Raw genomic sequence first — 19,625 nt, 5'->3', positions numbered from 1 at the left:
GGGCAAGAAAACACATTTTCAATAATGCATTTGGCAATTATTTAAACACCTTTGCATGTTTGGAACTAATGTGCTGTCACGGGGTTTATCAAAGGTTAAGGGCAAATGAATAATATCCAGATAAGAATGGGCATTGGGCTAATAATTGATGGAAGGTGGGTAGCATGTAATTATGCTAGTGGGATTGGAGTATGAGTAGATTAGTAGTGTTTTGGAGAAAAATGCAAGAATAAAAGTAAAAGTAAAATAAAAGCCTTGGGGTCACTGATTAATGAATGTATAAGTCATTGGCAGGAATCATGTGTATTCATTAATTTGTCCACTTAATGAGGCCTCACGGGCTTCTTGCTGCACATGAAGGCTTGCCAGCTGATTCGCCGGGACTGCGTTCGCCAGCCATTCACTAAAAAGGGTCAAGCAGCACTGAAGCTGCACTTGCACAGCAAGCCCCAGTCAGCTCACAACCATGGCCTCAAGACTCGGCGATGTGGACCTTGCCAGGCTCCTGGACATAGTGGAGAGCAGGAGGGATGTTCTGTTCCCCTGAGGGTCCCGGAGGGTGAGCCATAGGACAGCCAGTGCTGTCTGGGACGATTTGGCACCGGCTGTAAGCTCTGGGAGCATGACCAGGAGGACCGGCCTTCACCGACCTGCACCGGCAGCATGGGTGAGTAGGCACCAATGTCCTGCACCCTGCCCCAAGACTTTTCCGCCCCCACACGAGCATCCACCCCCTCCAACTTTCCATGTGGCCCAAAACCCTCCCTCCCTTCAACTCCCCCCCCAACACTGTGAACCACGTGTATAGTTAATGGTGCCCTCTCTGTGTCTCCACTGGAGAAGCTCTCGCACTATTGCCGGGAGGGGGCCCAGACTGGCGGAGAGTTGCCGGGCTTAAGAATTCTCATGACCTTAGAGGAACGGGTCCTGGAGGTGACGGGGTGGCCAAGGACAGAACGGTTACCAAGGCGGAGGCTGGCGGATGCCGCAGAGGTGAGGATCTACTGGGCGCCACCCGGAGGACTGTCAAAACAGGAGTTGTTATTGCCATAATGACAGACCGATCCATCCCATGTCCATTCTCCTGCAGGTCCTCCAGTCAACACCACCGGCTCATCCTGGGTGGTCACCTCTCCAGTCTCCCATGAGAACACCTCGGAGGAGAGCTCTGAGAAAGTCACAATCAATACGTCATAGTTGTCATCCCCACCTTCCACCAGCGCTGATACACGAAGCCCAGTGGGAAAAGTTTGTAGGGCTTCTCGGGAACAATCTAGTGAGCCCTGCACAGCTGCTGATGCACATCATGTGGAGGCAGGAACCCCCAGGCGGGACAGCAGTCGGAGGTCTGGTGAATCCCAGGACCCAGCTGATTAACAGCCTGATGCTGAGCCTCTGGTACAGAGTTACCGGAGCTGATGGAGACGTTAGGGTGTGGTCAGGACATTCAGAAAGAGATGCCAGCAACATTTCCAGCAGGTCCATTGCCGACTGGAAGAGTCCCTGATGGTACGGGTCCACGAGATGTCGCTGGAAATGCGTGGCACAGAGGGCAACACTGCTAGTGTGGCGACCATAGCGAAAAGCCTGGTGCACGACGTTGGCACTATGAGTGAAGGTGTCCAAGGCATCACGTGGTCGGCGACAGCCATGGCTAAGGGTCTCAGCAGAACGTCCCACTCGCTGGGGAAGTTACTCAGTATAAGGCTGACCTTGATGAGGTGCTACGGGGCATGTCCCACTCTCAGGTGGGAATGGCCGAGGCGCTGCAGAGCTTGTCCCAATCATAGGTGGGCATTGTCGAGGCGCTGCAGAGCATGGTTCAATCATTGAGGAGCATCACCAAGGGCATTGGCACCTTGGTGCATGCATCGGGGAACCGCCAGGCCTGGCAGAGCCAGGTGACGCAGGGGCAGCCGGGGCTCGAATCAACTGTCCCTCTGTACCAAGGTGAACCTCAAGGCCCCATCGGGAGGATAGGTGCTGGGTGCCAATCCCAATCCGTCCCATGGAGTGGGGATGGTGGCCACCAGCTCCCCAGAGTTCTTTCCCTCTGATGAGGCTGTCTTTCGAGGTCACATACCTGGGAGGGTTGGAAATGGGGACAGGGAGATGGTTAGTGGGTGAAGGGGTGGTGAGTAGAGTGGGGCAGCACCACCGGGAGAAGGGGATTTGTATGACACATGTGACACATTAAAAACACTTGAGCACAACCAGTATGATGCCGCTGTCACTTCCTTCCGCAATTCGGGCCGACCTCCAAACGCTTGGCCCATCTCTACAGGCATACACCACTGCCACCCCCCTCTCTGCCACCCCCCGGCACACTGCATGCAGGTGATGTGCGTGAGTAAGCACACAGCAGAGGTCAAGTTATGGCATAGATTGAGCACTGGCGTGTAGCTGCCTGCAGGTTAACATCACCATCACCCCCCTGCCTCAACATGAACCCGCTGATGGTGCTGACACAGTCCCAGCACCCTGGAGTGATGTGGCACATACCCTGGGATGGTGGGTAATGGGGTGGTGCGGATGGGGTGTTGGGTAACGTATCGATGACGGACCAGGCCACATCGGGTGGCATGGTGGCACAGTAGTTAGCACTGCTGCTTCACAGCTCCAGGGTCCCGGGTTCAATTCTGGCCTCAGGGACTGTCTGTGTGGAGTCTGCACTTTCTCCCCATGTCTGCATGGGTTTCCTCCAGGAGCTCCAGTTTCACGTCCAAAGATGTGCAGGTTAGGTGGATTGGCCATGCCAAATTGCCTCTGAGTGTCCAAAGGGTTGGGTGGGGTTGCTGGGTTGAGGGGATAGGGTGGAGGCATGGACTTAAGTGGGGTGCTCTTTCCAGGGGCCGGTGCAGACTAGATGTGCCGAATGGTCTCCTTCTGCACTGTAAATTCTATGATCCTGTACGTCCTATATGAGGTGAGCGAATATGAGGAGGGCCTCCCTGGCCTTCCGGGCTTATCGGGCCCACGTCACTGCCGCCTGTCCTGCAGCCTGTGACTGGTCCTCCAACACCTCCCTGGGACCGTCCTCTAGCTCCTTCTGGTCTGGTGCCACCTCATCATCCCCCTCCTCCTTGGAGGTAGTCACATGTTCCTGATCCGTAACCTCCAGCACATCCGGGAGGTGTACAACAGGGCACCCCCTTAGCGGTCAAGGCATCGGAACCGCATTTTGAGCAGACTGATGCACCGCTCAATGACAGCCTGAGTGGTTACATGAGCTTCTTGTATGGGCCTCATTGTACAGGTCTCTGGCCTCCTTACTGGTGTCATTAGCTAGGTCCTCAGTGGGCACCCCTTATCCCTCGAAAGCCAACTGCCCATCCTGGGATGATCCTCGAAGAGGCCCCAGGATGCAGCTGTTGTACGCACATCCCGGAAGACATGCACACGCGCGCATGATCGTCATGTGGTGGTCACACACAATTTGTATGTTCAGGGCGTGGAACCCATGCTTTTAACGTAGGGCACTCCCAGATGGCCCAATGAGCTCAAGATGATACGTGTGCAGTCTATCAGCCCCTGGGCCTGGGGCATCCAGGCAATGGCAGTGAATTCTGTTGGACTTGGACCATGTCAAAGTTTATATTTTTGTACGGCCGGGAAAACAAGGCATCTGTGGCATGTCGGATGCATCTGTTGTCTGTGGCCTGTGTGGTGCAGCACAAGTCCCCGCTCGAGCCCTGGAATGATCCAGAGGTTCAAAGTTTAGGGTTGAGATGACCTTGATGGCCACTGGGAGAGAGTGTCCTCCTCCTTCACTTAATGCCAAGTCCATGAGGACATGGCACAGGTGCTGCACCATCTTCTTGTTGAGGTAGAGCCTCCTGCAGCACGCGCCATCCGTCATCTGTTCAAAGGACCAGTGTTGCCTGTATACCCTGGGCCGTTACAGGCCTCCCCTTCTGGGTTCTTCCCTGGCCTGGTGAAAGGCTTAGCCCTCAGGATGTGGGGCGGGGTCCGGCACACGCACCGCCTCGAGAATCTGCAGGGACGGCTACTGCCGCCATCTCCGGTGTCTCGCCGCCCAGCCTAGCAGCATCACCACTAGGGCAAGTTCTGCAGGGTCCAAAATACTGTCCATAGCGTTCAATATGTTTAAGGAATTGGGTGAGGGTGTTAGACTGACAAACAATGGTGGCTCCCACCCTGAGACACCCCATTTCCCCATTGATCCCCTCCGCCAGGCCCAGAATGACCTGCCCATGCAACCTTGGCCGCAGCGGGTCCGCCTCACCTGACCCCAGGCCATGCACCACACACACCCGTTCATAGCTTCACCTGGACCGGATGCTGGTGCCCTCCCCATGGAACTCACACACCCTCCGGCCATGGACATGTCCCTGGAGCTGTGTCCCATCCTCTGTCAGTTCGAACGTTGGCGGCTACATGCGTGGTGTTGCCTCCCGCAGTGTTCAAGCACAGTGTCTAGGCGGCGTGATCTGATTGGGATGCTAGTCAATGATTCCCACATGTTACATAGCCTGCCCACCCAAGTGAATCCACTTGGGTTATGTTGAAGTGCTCACTTAACCACGTTTGCCAATTCCCTATAGGCAATAGTCTTCAGCCACACAGCCAGAGGCCTCGGCAGTCGGTGGGGGTTAAGGGCCGTTGGTGGAGCGGATGGTCTGGACAAAGGTTGCCCCTGGAATGGGTACACATGATCCAGGAGTTGACATGGTGGTGCTGCGCGCGGTCCCCTCCCCACCCAAGCACCTCCCCCCCACCGTCCCATGGCTGCCCACCCCTGCGGAGGGGCCCCCACTCCCCCAACCGATGGTCTCCCCCACCTCCATCAAGAACTGGGGTTGCAAGTCCAGCACCCCTGAGCTTTTTGCCTGTGAGCAAAGATGGCTATTCACCTCCTTGGCTCCCCGCAGAAGCCCTTTCGTCAGGTTCACTTTTTTGAAAGAAGTACTGATCTACGTCAGCATGACCACTTGCTGGGAATGCTGTTGGACATGCGTTCGCTCCTGTTAATTGTATGGAAATAGGGTTTAAGTGGTGATAATTGGTTTCTCTTTATGCGGACCAGTTTGCATTGCAAACTGTTTGGCGCCAGGCATGTTTCTCGTTTTCGGCCTCTCATTATTCTCCGGCCTCGTTTCGCTCGAGTGAGAGCGCAACGAGACCGGAGAATCGTGCAATTGTTATCATGGGCGTGATTCTCCGACCCCCCGCCGGGTCGGAGAATCGCCGGGGGCTGGCGTGGGGCGAAATTCTCCTAACCGCCCCGCTACATTTCTGCGCCGACCGGCCGGTGGGAGTCTCCGTAACACCGGCCGGTCAATGGGGTTTCCCATTGTGGGGCAGCCCCACGCCGTCGGGAAACCCCCGGGCGCCGGCAGAACGGAGACTCCCGCCGGCGGAGAATGACGCCCGTGAATCCCGCCCCCGCCGGTTGCCGAATTCTCCGGCACCAGAGATTCGGCGGGGGCGGGAATCGCGCCGCGCCGGTTGCCGGGCTCCCCCCGGCGATTCTCCGGCCCGGATGGGCCAAAGTCCCGCTGCTAGAATGCCTGTCCCGCCGGCGTGGATTAAACAACCTCTCTTACCGGCGGGACAAGGCGGCGCAGGTGGGCTCCGGGGTCCTGGTGGGGGCGCGGGGCGATCTGGCCCCGGGGGGTGCCCCCACGGTGGCCTGGCCCGCGATCGGGGCCCACCGATCCGCGGGCGGGCCTGTGCCGTGGGGGCGCTCTTTTCCTTCCACCTTCGCCATGGTCTCCACCATGGCGGGGGCGGAAGAAGCCCCCCTCCACTGTGCATGCGCGGGGATGCCGTGAGCGGCTGCTAACGCTCCCGCGCATGCGCCGCCCGGCAATGTCACTTCCGCGCCAGCTGGCGGGGCACCAAATGCCTTTCCCACCATCTGGCGGGGTGGAAATCAGTCCGCCGCGGGCCTAGCCCCTCAAGGATAGGGCTTGTCCCCTCAAGATGCGGAGGATTCCGCACCTTTGGGACGCCGCGATGCCGGACTGATTTGCGCCGTTTTTGGCGCCCGTCGGCAGACAGCGCGCCGATTACGGAGAATTTTGCCCCTTATTTCTTGTGTTGAGCTGTGTGGTAAAAACTGGCAAAATTCAAATGTCATATGGCTGAATATGAAAGTAAATGAGAAAGAAAAGCATACGGTTCGAGGACGTATAGGCTATAATGGGTGCAAATGCATGGGCAGCCACTAAAAATGTGTTGGTAGAGACACTGCAGGTCTCCTCATTTGCATGCTTGAACACATTCCTTGATTCAGTCAGGTAAACCCGACAATATATTCAAACAAAACTCAGATTCAGTGTTCTCAATACTGTTTTAGACTAGGGTCCACTAGTAAATGTCAGCTAAGGGGTGTGAATGTAGGTTAGATTCTCAGAAGTCACATTCCCCCTCTGTTTATTTGGAATGCATAACCAAATTTGATACATCACAAATGTCTTCTGATTGTGAGGGATAACATTTTGCAGCTCAGTCTGAGGATTTTGCACACGTGGGGTATTGGCATCACTGTCGCCTAAATTGGTGAAGAGCCAGATTCTTCGGTACTGGAAGTTAATAGAAAATGTGGAAGCTCAGCACTGTATCCAGTTACCACGGCCTATGTGTCTCTGTGGAAGGCATAGCTAGAATGCCAACAATTATAGCCCTAATTCAACAGGATGGCTAGAGAAGCAGTCAAAGTGGCTTGTTTATGTATTTTCTGTTGTAAGTATTCTGTTGGTTTTGTGCCCACGTTCATGAGCAAGCAGAGTATGCCAACTGATGGCCATTGGTCATTGGAAATTGACCAATATTATTTATTTTGTAAACCGTCTCAAGCACGGAACATTGTCACGGTGGGATGCTATTACCAACTAAATTCCTCAGTAATAATTACCTTAATTTGTAGAGATGGATTCTGGAGAGTAATCACTTTTCTAGCAACCACTAATTCTTCTGCCTCATATTCCATTGCAAGGGCCACAATGAGTATCTGATTGTTTTCTCTCAAGGATAGTCCATAGTTTGAGTAAAGTACCTGCAGAGTTTCCCTTTTTTCTGAAGAAAAGGAATAATGGGGGATTACTAAATTAACTTTTAAGTATTTTCCGTGTAAAAATACACGGGATCCATTTGCTCTCTGATTGGCTGTCAGCTCTGTAGTCCTGCCTGAATAAGATAGTGGCCACAGCTGTAACCGCAACAAGTTCCTGAAGAAGACGAATGATGGATCACGGACTTCGATGCATAAAATTCAGCCCTTTATCTCCAACAAAATCAGTCACCTCGATTAATTTAGAGTATGAATTTCACAGTGTGAAATGCATGGAGTTATGATAACACATAAGTGCAAATCTTTCTCATGAAATAAAATTGTTCAGGATTATCTTATTAACGTGTTTATTAAAATATTGTCCTATTCTTTCTATATGATAGCTTCTGAACATATGCAGCCTGAAGCTAGAGACTCCCCATTGATTTTCAAGGAATCAATTAACTCAGTAACTTCAGGTTTTCCTGGCTCCCAGTTGGCTGTGTTTCCTTTTGTTGATAGGTTTAAAATGATTCTCTCTTCCTCACAGCATCCCTGAAACCCATCTCACCCCTGCAACCTCTCTGACCACCTTCCCCCGGCGGTCACTCCCCCTCCCCCCAAACTTCTCCAATCCTTTACAACCCCTCACCATGCACCCACCCCCATTGCCCCCCATCTCCATTACAATCTCTCTCATTGTCGATGCCATGGTTTAGCTCAGTTGGTTTGACAGCTGGGCCGTAATGCAGAGCAAGGCCAGCAGCATGGGTTCAATTGCTGTAGCGGCTGAGGTATTTACGAAGGCCCTGTTTTTTTCAACCTCGCCCCTCGCCTGAGATATGGTGACCCTCAGGTTAAATCACCGCCAGTCAGCTCTCCTATGGTCATCTGGGACTATGGCGACTTAACAATGTTCAAACTATTGCCTTGTACAGATTTTCTTTGCATAGCTTTATGCATTAAAACCTGTTCTGGCTCTTATGGTGCTTCATCAGATTATCCATACTGAATGTCAGTTTAGGGTTCGAGGTGAAGTTGGAACCATTTACATTCTCTGGGGCTTACGATATCTTGGCTTCACAATGACAGATTTTAATCATTATTTATCCCTTTCTCAAAGTCAAAATACACTTTGATGCATATTTGGCATTACCTTCATGCGGTCCAATTGTGACGTTGGCGAGATCATTCCAGCTACATTCTTGAATTGATTCCCCATTGTACATGATTGTTTGAGCACACAGTATCAATCTGCAGTTCTTCATGGCCGACGTCTGGTTCGTGAGTACAGCAGAAACTTCAAAGTCGGCTCCATTCATATTGACTTTCTCCACTTTCAATTTCATGAAGAATTTCTTCTCTGGCTCTTCAGCCAGTTTGTTCTTCATGTCTGCTTTAGTGAAAGCCTCTCTTTCTTCCTTAGAACCTTTCGAAAATTGATTAATTGTGGATACATGAGGACAGAAAATATTCTTTCATTTTTTTAAAGCAAAATTTCCAAACTTTAACACATGCTGACCTCTTTCTGTCCCAAATATAAACCTAATAGAAATTGAAAATTTTGGGTGGCAAGGTTGGGCAGTGGTTAACACTGCTGCCTTACGGCGCTGAGGACCTGGGTTCAATCCCAGCCCCGGTCACTATCCATGATGAGTTGGCACATTCTCTTCGTGTCTGTGTGGGTCTCACCCCCACAACCCAAAGATGTGCAGGGTAGCTGGTTTGGTCACGCTAAATTAGCCCTTAATTGAAATTTTTTTAAAATTGAAAATGTTGTTCCCTGTTGAAATGTTCAGTTCTCCCATCAAGTATAATGCTTTCTTTTTTAAAATTATCCTAATTTTTAATGATATTAGGTTACAATTACATATAAATTTGGAAATAATTGTTTACCTGAAGCTCATTCAAGTGATAGCTGGCACCCAAGTGACACTGCCATGATGCCAAGCTAGCAGTGCCAGGGTTGCAGGCAGCACCAGCAGTGTCAGGTTGCCAAGCTGCCCAGAGGACAAGCACCTGGGGGCCTCCAATCGCCTGGAAGACCCTCACTAGTGTCGTTCCATCTGGTCCCCACTTGTGGTGACCAGCACTGAACGGCACGCGCCTGAGGTCTCCAGGGCGAAGGGGTTAGATTCCACTCCTTGGTTAGATCGTGGGAGTGCATATTGTGAGACTAGCTGTCTTGCTCTAATATGCAAATTTGCAAAATAGTGATTCAGATCGCAACATTTCATGAGATCGTGTTAGATTCCACGAGTGGCGGGCAGCGAAGATCCCATAAGAGGGACCTCCTGGCATCTACCAGCTGCACTGCCTTTCGGACGCAATGTAACCGGTAGATAGTGCTCAGTTTCCCTTTATTTACTCCATCAAAACCCTTGATGGTTTTGAACACCTCTATTAAATCTCTTCTTGACTTTCTTTGCTTTAAGGGGAATGACCTCAGCTCCTCTAATCACTCCACCGGAATGGAAGAACTCAGCAGATTAATGAGCACCTCTTCCTGCATTTCAGAAACTAGGCTTCATGCTTCAGAATCCAGGGTCAGATGATCATTTCCCTTCCATTTTTCGATTTGACAAAAAACAAAAAACGGTAAAGTTCCAGTTATTTTTTTTTTAGGTTGTTTGAATTTGGAAAGTGCTTCTGACAAAGTCATTCTTGTGTATAATGAATTCTATAGGGTACATGTATTAAAGGATGATCCTGAAGTTGGCATTTGGCAAAATCCTTCCTCAGTCTCGATTGTCCAAGGAGCCCAAGCATTATCACCCAATTACACCTTACCAGTTTTGATGTAGCAATTATCTGCTTTTTAGTGTGGTTTAAACTGTATGACAAATATTTGTATTCACTGTTTCTTCCCCTTACTATAAACTGTGCTTGAACCTGTTGTAACAACTGTATGTTAAGATGTGCAGGTTAGATGAATCGGCCATATGAAATTGCCCCTTAGTGTCCAGGGATGTTCAGCTTAAGCTATGGGTTATGGAAATGGAGGGCGGGTGGAGGGAGTGGACATGTGTAGGGTGCTCATTCAATGGGCCCAATGGCCTTATTCTGCACGGTAGGGATTCTATGTTTCTAAGGGTCATTCAGTCACTGAATTATCCACTGAGGGATGATTAAATAAAACTCATTAATCTTGTTTTCAATTATTTCCTTTAACGTTTGATGTTGATGCCAATTAGAATGCCAGCCTGATCACTGCTTACCTTCCGCATATTTGTAATTGTGTGTGATATCTTCACGCTCATCACTGCCAACAGCCTTTGTACTGATATTCTGACCAACTAATCGGTGATTAATCTCGATCTGCTTTTTTGTTCCATCTTTATAGAGGAGCCACGAGACGTAATCTGCATTGACTTCAGCAAAGACAAACGGGGTATCAAATTTCAGATTGACATCTCCATTTTTAATGGCTTTAACTGAAGCTGGTCCACAGCAATAGATTCCTGAAAAGAATAAAACTGAACATCACCACCATGTCAACCTTGCAACACTGCATTCTGTTCTTTTGAACATTTTTAAAATGTGCAATATCTGGAATTGTCAAAGCTATTGTAGCATTCTGCAGCTTAAATTTGTAATCAATTTGAACTATTTATTCATTAATTATGTTGTTAATAATGATTATTCAGAAGTGATTGCATCTTGGGTTCAGATGATATATGCTGTAAGAGTTAAGATTTTAAGGCAGTTGGCTACTATCTAAATTTCATATTTATGTTCCGAAAACATCTTGGGCGTCATTCTCCGACCCCCCAGTGGGTCGGAGAATGGCCGTTGGCCGCCGTGAATCCCGCCCCCGCCGGTTGCCGAAGTCTCTGGTACCGGATATTCGGCGGGGGCGGGAATCGGGCCGCGCCGGTTGGCGCCCCCCCCCCCCCCGCTCGATTCTCCGGCCCGGATGGGCCGAAGTCCCGCCGAGAAATTGCCTGTCCAGCCGGCGTAAATTAGAGTAGCTATTTACCGGCGGGACAAGGCGGCGTGGGTGGGCTCCAGGGTCCTGGGGGGGGGGCGCGGGGCGATCTGACCCCGGGGGGTGCCCCCACCGCGATCGAGGCCCACCGATCCACGGGCGGGCCTGTGCCGTGGGGGCACTCTTTCCCTTCCGCCTCCGCAACGGTCTCCACCATGGCGGAGGCGGAAGAGACTCTCCCCACTGCGCATGCGCGGGAAACTGTCAGCGGCCGCTGACGCTCCCGCGCATGCGCCGCCCCGAATGTCATTTCCGCGCCAGCTGGCGGGGCAACAAAGGCCGTTTCCGCCAGCTGGCGGGGCGGAAATCCCTCCGGCGTCGGCCTAGCCCCTCAATGTCGGGGCTCAGCCCCCAAAGATGCGGAGCATTCCGCACCTTTGGGGCGGCGCGATGCCGGTCTGATTGGCGCCGTTTTGGGCGCCAGTCGGCGGACATCATGCCGTTGGGGGAGAATTTCGCCCCTTGTGTTTAATTTAATGCATATTGTTTGCACATGTGCCCAATAGAAAAGCCAGTCAGCAACTCATCAACTTTAAAAAAGGCTTCCCCACACTGATAATATGCTGGATTTGGATTGAATTTTGTTTATTGTCACGTGTACCAAGGTACAGTGAAAAGTATTTTTCTGCGAGCAGCTCAACAGATCATTAAGTACATGAAAAGAAAGAAAATAAAAGAAAATACATAATCGGGCAATACAAGGTACACAATGTAACTACATAACACCGGCATCGTGTGAAGCATTCAGGAGTGTAGTGTTAATGAGGTCAATCCATACGAGGGTCGTTTAGGAGGCTGGTAACAGCGGTGAAGAAGCTATTTTTGAGTCTGTTCGTGCATGTTCTCAGACTTTTGTATCTCCTGCCCGATGGAAGAAGTTGGAAGAGTGAATAAGTCAGGTGGGAGGGGTCTTTGATTATGCTGCCTGTTTTCCCCAGGCAGCGGTACGTGTTGATGGAGTCAATGGATGGGAGGCAGGTTCGTATAATGGACTGGGCTGTGTTCACGACTCTGTAGTTTCTTGCGGTCTTGGGCCGAGCAGTTGCCATACCAGGCTGTGATGCAGCCAGATAGGATGCTTTCTATGGCGCATCTGTAGAAGTTGGTCAGAGTTAATGTGGACATGCCGAATTTGCTTAGTTTCCTGAGGAAGGATAGGCGATGTTGTGCTTCCTTGGTGATAGCGTCGACGTGGGTGGACCAGGACAGATTTTTGGAGATGTGTACCCCTAGGAATTTGAAACTGCTAACCATCTCCACATCGGCCCCTTGATGCTGACAGGGGTATGTACAGTACTTTGCTTCCTGAAGTCACTGACCAGCACTTTAGTTCTGCTGGCATTGAGGGATAGATTGTTGTCGCTGCACCACTCCACTAGGTTCAGGATCTCCCGCCACTATTCTGACTCGTCGTTATTCGCGATCCGGCCCACTATGGTCGTACCATCAGGAAACTTGTAGATGAAGTTGGAACCAAATTTTGCCACGCAATCGTGTGTATGCAGGGTGTATAGTAGGGGGCTAAGTACGCAGCCCTGTAGGGCCCCGGTATTGAGGACTATTCAGGAGGAGGTGTTGTTGTTTATCCTGACTGATTGTGGTCTGTGTGTCAGAAAGTCGAGTATCCAGTGGCAGAGTGAGGAGCCAAGTCCAAGGTTTTGAAGCTTTGATATGAGCATGGCTGGGATTATGGTGTTGAAGGCAGAGCTGTAGTCAATAAATAGGGGTCTGATGTAGGAGCCCTTGTTGTGGAGATGCTCTAGGGACGAGTGTAGGACCAGGGAGATAACGTCTGCTGTGGACCGGTTGCAGCGGTATGCGAATTGCAGGGGATCAAGGCATTCTGGGAGTATGGAGGTGATGCGTTTCATGACCAACCTCTCAAAGCACTTCATTATGACTGAAGTCAGGGCCACCGGACAGTAGACAAGAAAACAACATGCCTAACAGGCTTAGCCGAGTCTGGGGATTGAGGACCCTGGTGAGGGGTGACGATGAAGGGCGCTGAGGTCTGGGAGGAGGCACAAAGGAGGGGTACCATCTTGGGCCATGTCCCCAATGACTACAGGTGGCCCTCCAAAGGAAATATCTCTTTCCCAATTTTTATTTTATGTAAGCAAAGTAGACAGCTGGCCACTTTCCTTCCTCCTTTCCCATATTGTCTTCCACAGTACTACACTACACTTGTAGTGTCCCCCACCCTTCCACCTCCTCTAACCTAAGGGGTTGAGTGAATATCAGGTAAGCTCTTTCTTTCTTTTTCTTGTTTTATCCACAAGTTATCTAGAGGGGATGGCAGGGAAGTCAGTGCAATGTTCCTCCTGCAGAATGTTTGAGGTGAGGGTCACCGTCAGTGTGACCCTCACAGGCAGCACGGTAGCCTTGTGGATAGCACAATTGCTTCACAGCTCCAGGGTCCCAGGTTCGATTCCGGCTTGGGTCACTGTCTGTGCGGAGTCTGCACATCCTCCCCATGTGTGCGTGGATTTCCTCCGGGTGCTCCGGTTTCCTCCCACAGTCCAAAGATGTGCAGGTTAGGTGGATTGGCCATGATAAATTGCCCTTAGTATCCAAAATTGCCCTTAGTGTTGGGTGGGGTTACTGGGTTATGGGGATAGGGTGGCGGTGTTGACCTTGGGTAGGGTGCTCTTTCCAAGAGCCGGTGCAGACTCGATGGGCCGAATGGTCTCCTTCTGCACTGTAAATTCTATGATAATCTATGAGTGTCCCTGCTGATTTCACCTGTGGGAAGTGCACCCATCTCCAGCTCCTCAAAACTCACGTTAGGGAACTGGAGCTGGATGAACTTCGGATCATTTGGGAGGTAGAGGTGGCCATAGATAGAAGCTTCAGGGATGTAGTTACTCCGAAGAATGAAGATAGATGGGTGACGGTGAGAGGGGAGGAAGCAGTCAGTACGGGGATCCCCTGTGGTCGTTCCCCTTAGTAACAAGTATACCGCTCTATGTACTCCTATTTAGTGTTCACCAATGAAGTCAAATGAAACAAACTGGGGCAAAAGTTAAATGGGCAGCCCCTTAAAGGGATGCATTGAACAAAAAATAAATCAGAAAGGAAATGTAAAACTTCAGACCAAGATGGGATTAAAGGGGTCAATAAAGCTCTCCAGTTCCTGCAGTGACCAATGGGCATGTTCTCTGTACTATGATGCCAGGGATGGAAAGATGCCCTTAATTGGGTTTTCGTATGCAACTTAAGGGCCTCATTAGAATTAAGGACAGGCAGGTTTCCGGACCCACTACGTGTAATATGAGAGACAGCTCGGGGGATGAGTGGGAAGGCAGTCAGCCGGCCTCCCTTTTGATCTTATGCGCCTTCCCAGCCTTCAAGTATACTAGCAAGGGGGCGTTTGGTCAAGAGTGTAAAATTCCACCTCCTCTCCCCACCCCAAATTATCTTTTTCACCTGATACATTTCCTGTGGTGTAACAGCTTGGGACTTGCAGGGTAGTTTTTATAGCTGCTAACATAGCCCGCACCTTATAAGGTCAAGCTCAAGTGTTCCCTCAAGTACAGATCTAAATAAGCATGTCCAGATAATGAAAGCCGACTGCAAGCTCTGAAGGTCAGTCAGAGGGCAATTGGAACTGTTTGTAAATCTTCAGCTTCAGGTCAGAAAAGCCCAACTTAAAAAGATTGGCCTTTTTTTAAAGGAATGCTTTGCGTCCTCCGAGATAAAGAGTGAAAGTACAAGAGTTAGTTAGGGAGAATTTTTGGCAGTATTTATGCCAGGCGAGAAATTTGTAACAGCTACAAATAGACTTGGCACGCTATTTAGTTGAAGGATGAATTATTTCTGGTTTATTAGATGACACTCTGAAGTTGATTACGGTGCCTTGCAAATGTTTCTTTTGGAGAACCATTTACCTCACCCTCAGGGGACCATATCATTTTTGTTTGCCAAAGGAAAGTCTCAAACTAAGCACATCACAGTAAAAGGCACTTACCCAAAATTATTATTGTATACACCATGATATGCACCCTTACCATCACTTCTCTCCTGTGGTGTTGGGTCTAGTACTTGCCAACCATCACAGCCTGGCTTCAGATCAGGGCGTGTCATCCAAGACTCAGTCCAGCAGTGGAAATTCCTTCAGTGTTACAGAGAGTAATTATAGTTAATAACTGTTACCCTATTAATTGGATTTTTATAATTTAGTCGTAAAACTAGTTTTACAGGCATGCCTTCATCCTCTTCGGTTCTTAGTTTCAATGGTGAAATTAAGAACTGGCTTGGAAGGTGTAAATGTCAGAACTTCTCTATTAAAAAGTGATTAATAAATTATCTTTATTGTCACAAGTAGGCTTATATTAACACTGCAATTAAGTTACTGTGAAAAGCCCCTAGTCGCCACATTCCAGCGCCTGTTCGGGTACACAGAGTGAGAATTCAGAATTCTCAGCTGGTATGGGAATGGAACCCGTGCTGCTGGCCTTGTTCTGCATCAAAAACCAGCTGTCTAGCCCACTGAACTAAACCAGCCCCTTACATGTCACTCCCACCAGGCACTTAAAACTGCAGCAATGTTTTAAAATCCCATTTGGTCCTTCAAAAGGCTACATGCTATATAGCCTATCATGGACTCTGACCACCCATTTATTCTCACCTTCTCGAGGACAATTCAGGATGGACAATTAATGCTGGCCATCTCACATGGAAGACATTTTAAAAATTCTCCTGAATTTAAGTTTTTGCAAAAGTCCACAAATACACTTCAGCATATTTATACATCCCTTAATCCTGGCCTCTTGTCTTCAACATAGCAAATACAGATATTTTGGGTTGAAAATAAACTAATTTATTATTTTAACCAATTGTTGTTGATTCAGATTTAGGTACCTATTCTCCATCCAATAAGAAAGAAAGTTGGACCAGTACTCTTATTTCCCAGTTTATTGATGTTCCATTTTAAGGCATACAAGACAGCTTGAACCAGTATTCCTATTTCACCATTCATACTGTTTCTTACCTTCAAGGCACATGGGGCTGGGGCAGGGGGGGATCTGGGGCAACATTCTCCGACCCCCCGCCGGGTCGGAGAATCGCCGGGGGCTGGCGTGAATCCCGCCCCCGCCGGTTGCCAAAGTCTCCGGCACCGGATATTTGGCGGGGGCGGGAATCGCGCCGCGCCGGTTGGCGGGCCCCCGAGGGAGAAATATCTAAGGTAATTCAAAGTTTATTGGATCAAGGTTTAATTTGGCCCGTAGCCTCAACAAACAATGCCCCGATTTGGCCCTTAGGAAAACCAGATGGATCATAGAGACTAACCATCGACTATAGAGAACTCAATAAAGTAATTCCATTAGCAGTCCCCAGCGTTGCCACGAGTCCCGAGACAATGTTAAAGCAGGGACTTCAGTCAAAATATTTTACGGTTCTGGACATTAGCAATGGCTTTTGGTCCATTCCATTGGATAAATATTGCCAGTACAAATTTGCGTTCACCTTCCAGGGACAGCAATACATGTGGACATGCCTTCCACAAGGTTTCCACAACTCCCCCTCCATTTTTAACAGACAATTGGCGAATGGATTATCAAAATTTTCCCGACCCGAATGCCTCATTCAGTATGTGGACGACTTGCTGCTACAGACTGACACCAAGGAAGAGCACATTTCGCTTCTTTCCGAACTATTAGGTCTCCTAAAAGAAATTGGATGTAAAATCAACCCCACAAAAGCCCAAATTCTCCAAGAAAAGGTCATTTATTTAGGAACAGTTATAAGGCATGGTAAATGTGAGATAGAGCAAAGACGTATTGAATCAATTGTTAAATTAGCCTTGCCCCATAATGTTACAGCACTCTGGTCATTTTTAGGACTGGTTGGTTATTGCAGGAACCATATAGACGGTTTAGCCACAAAGGCAGCCCCACTTTCCGAGCTCCTTAACGAACAGGCCCCATGGAAATGGCTTCCTCAGCACACAGATGCCATCGATGCACTAAAACGGGTTCTAGGTACAGCTCCCGCTTTGCAGGCACCAGACTCACACTCCCCATACGCACTAGAGGTAGCGACCACCGACCGAACCCTTTCGGCCGTACTTCTCCAGGAAAGGCACTATCGTTTAGGACCGGTAGCTTATGCCTCACGAGTTTTAGATCCGGTAGAGCAAGGATTTTCAGCCTGCGAAAGGCACTTGCACGCAGTTTTTTGGCTGTTCAGTACTTCGCGTACATTACTCGATGGGCCGAATGGCCTCCTTCTGCACTGTAAATTCTATGATAATTCTATGAGAACAGGACTCAACCCCGTAACCATCTTGAATGAGCACACCCCAACACAGCTACTGTTAGACGTCAGGTTGAAAGACGGTACAGTTAGCCAAATTAGAGCAGCACGCTGGACCCTACTCCTACAAGGATGCAACATCACAGTGAAAAGGACAAAGACACACATGTTTTTGGCAGACAATTTACAGTATGCAGGAACCCCACGAGTGTGAAATCATTGCAGCCAGGCACAACACAGGATCCTTTATTCCTAAATCGTTACCGACAAAAGCAGGCATCAGACCACAGAGAACCCAGCCCACAGATAATTCTCTAAAAATTTATGTAGATGGCTCCTCCACCATTGATAATGGGAAAAGGATTACAGGATGTGGCATATATGTAGAAGAAGCGAAGGGACGCGCATTAGAAGAGATATCATTAAAGTTCCCAGGACATTTAGGTTCGCAGGCAGCCGAGTTAGCAGCCGTTGCATACATTGTGCAGCATCCAAATTCGTTCCCGACCCCTGCAGGAATATATTCCGACAGTCAATATGTCTGCAACAGTTTGACGGAATTCCTACCCATGTGGGAATCTAGAGGATTTATATCCGCCGACGGTAAACCCCTACCCTCAGCGCCATTACTAAAGCACATTCTCGAAGAAGCTAAAGATCGCAAATATGGCATCATAAAGGTTAGAAGCCATCATCGTTCCTCCCCACCCGGTAATGTAAAAGCAGACGCCCTAGCAAAAGCTGGATTATGACATGGTCACTTTTGGCAACCCCCCCGAGAGTGCCCCAGTACACACAGTCCAGGTCTCACAGACCAATTGTCAAGATTTAGCACAGGCGCAAAAAGCAGACGACACGCTTAAGGACATTTTAAAAGGTGATTACCCAGCACCCTACGACAAATTTAACTTTAATGATTCAGGACGGATTTATACTAAAGAATGGTATTTATGTGGTCCCCACCCAGGACAGGAACCAGTTTATTTGTCAATTTCATGACGGACACGGACATCAAGGGATAGAAACCACCCTTGCCCACCTAAGACCTCTCTGCTGGTGGCCCGAGTTAAAAATAGATGTCACCCATTACAACCCATTACATTGAAAACTGTTTAATTTGCGCTCAGAACCCAGACAGATACGCAAAGAGAGGTCAGCGAAGACACATCCACCCTGTTAATGGCCCATGGACGAACTTACAACTAGATTACATTGGTCCCCTTCCCCCCTGCAGAAATGGTTTTAAATATGTGTTGGTAGTGATCGACACATTCTCCGAAGAAAGGGGATTCGATTCCGGGCACTGGGTAGATCCAGTGTAGGCATAATCAAGTGAGCCTAACTGCTCACCTGTTGGAATGTCTCCCCCCTCCCCCCACAGGCTATCACTTAGGACGAGGGCTGGTAACATGCTGCAGCTGCAATAAATCCTACGGAATTCAGCCCAACTCCCTGGCCTGCATCTCATAGGTAGTCTCCACATGCGCTATTTAAAATGCGTCCAACCATACGCCAGTCCTCTGTAAGGCCTAGGATAGGGTGAGGGCCAACTTAGGAAGTCCCTGCTCGATCTGCATGACTCACGCTGTCATAGATTTGGATTTATTGTCATGTGTACGGAGATACAGTAAAAAGTGTTGTTCTGCGTACAGTCCAGGCAGATTGTTCCATACTTGAAAAAAAAAATAGGACATTCATAAATACACAATGTAAATACATAGACACAGACATCGGGTGAAGCATGCAGGAGTGCAGTACTGCTCAGTAGAGAAGATGTACGGAGAAATCAGTTCAGCCCATAAGGGGGTCATTTAGGAGTCTGGCAACAGCGGGGAAGAAGCTGTTTTTAAATCTGTTAGTGCGTGTTTTCAGACTTTTGTATCTCCTGCCCAATGGAAGAGGTTGGAAGAGAGACTAACCCGAGTGGGAGAGGTCTTTAATTATGCTGCTCACTTTCCCAAGGCAGTTGGAGGTGTAGACAGAGTCAAAGGATTGGAGGCGGGTTTGTGTGATGGAGCGGGTTGTGTTCACGACTCTGTAGTTCCTTACGGTCTTGGCAGACCAATTGCCATGCCAAGCTGTGATGCAGCCAGATAGGATGCCTTCTATGATGCATCTGTAAAAATTGGTAAGAGTCAATGTATGCATGCCAAATTCGCTTAGTTCCCTGGTGAAGAATAGGCGCTGTTGTGCTTTCTTGGTAGTTGCATCGACATGGGTGGACCAGGACAGATTGTTGGTGATGTGCTCACCTTGGAATTTGAAGCTGGCAACCATCTGCCCCTTGGCACCATTGATGCAGACAGGGTGTGTTCAATACTTCTCTTCTTGAAGTCAAATACCAGCTCTTTAGCTTTGCTGACGTTG

The 19,625-nt window shown here is 49.2% G+C and overlaps 1 protein-coding gene across 1 annotated transcript in view; it reads right to left on the bottom strand.

The window, feature by feature from the left end:
- The window catches only part of LOC140428313 (protein-glutamine gamma-glutamyltransferase 2-like), a 107,230-nt gene that overhangs the window by 14,084 nt on the left and 73,521 nt on the right, over positions 1–19,625 (bottom strand). The window contains exons 8-11 of the mRNA XM_072514652.1: positions 15,011–15,114; positions 10,234–10,476; positions 8,172–8,444; positions 6,881–7,041 (exon numbers count right to left, since the gene is read on the bottom strand). Coding sequence (XP_072370753.1) covers positions 6,881–7,041; positions 8,172–8,444; positions 10,234–10,476; positions 15,011–15,114 — 781 coding nt within the window. The remainder of the gene's footprint in view (positions 1–6,880; positions 7,042–8,171; positions 8,445–10,233; positions 10,477–15,010; positions 15,115–19,625) is intronic.

This window comes from Scyliorhinus torazame, chromosome 8 (assembly GCF_047496885.1).
Source record: "Scyliorhinus torazame isolate Kashiwa2021f chromosome 8, sScyTor2.1, whole genome shotgun sequence".
Lineage (NCBI taxonomy): Eukaryota > Metazoa > Chordata > Chondrichthyes > Carcharhiniformes > Scyliorhinidae > Scyliorhinus > Scyliorhinus torazame.
Note: the sequence above shows the minus strand (reverse complement) of the source record. Positions and strands in the feature narration are given on the sequence as shown.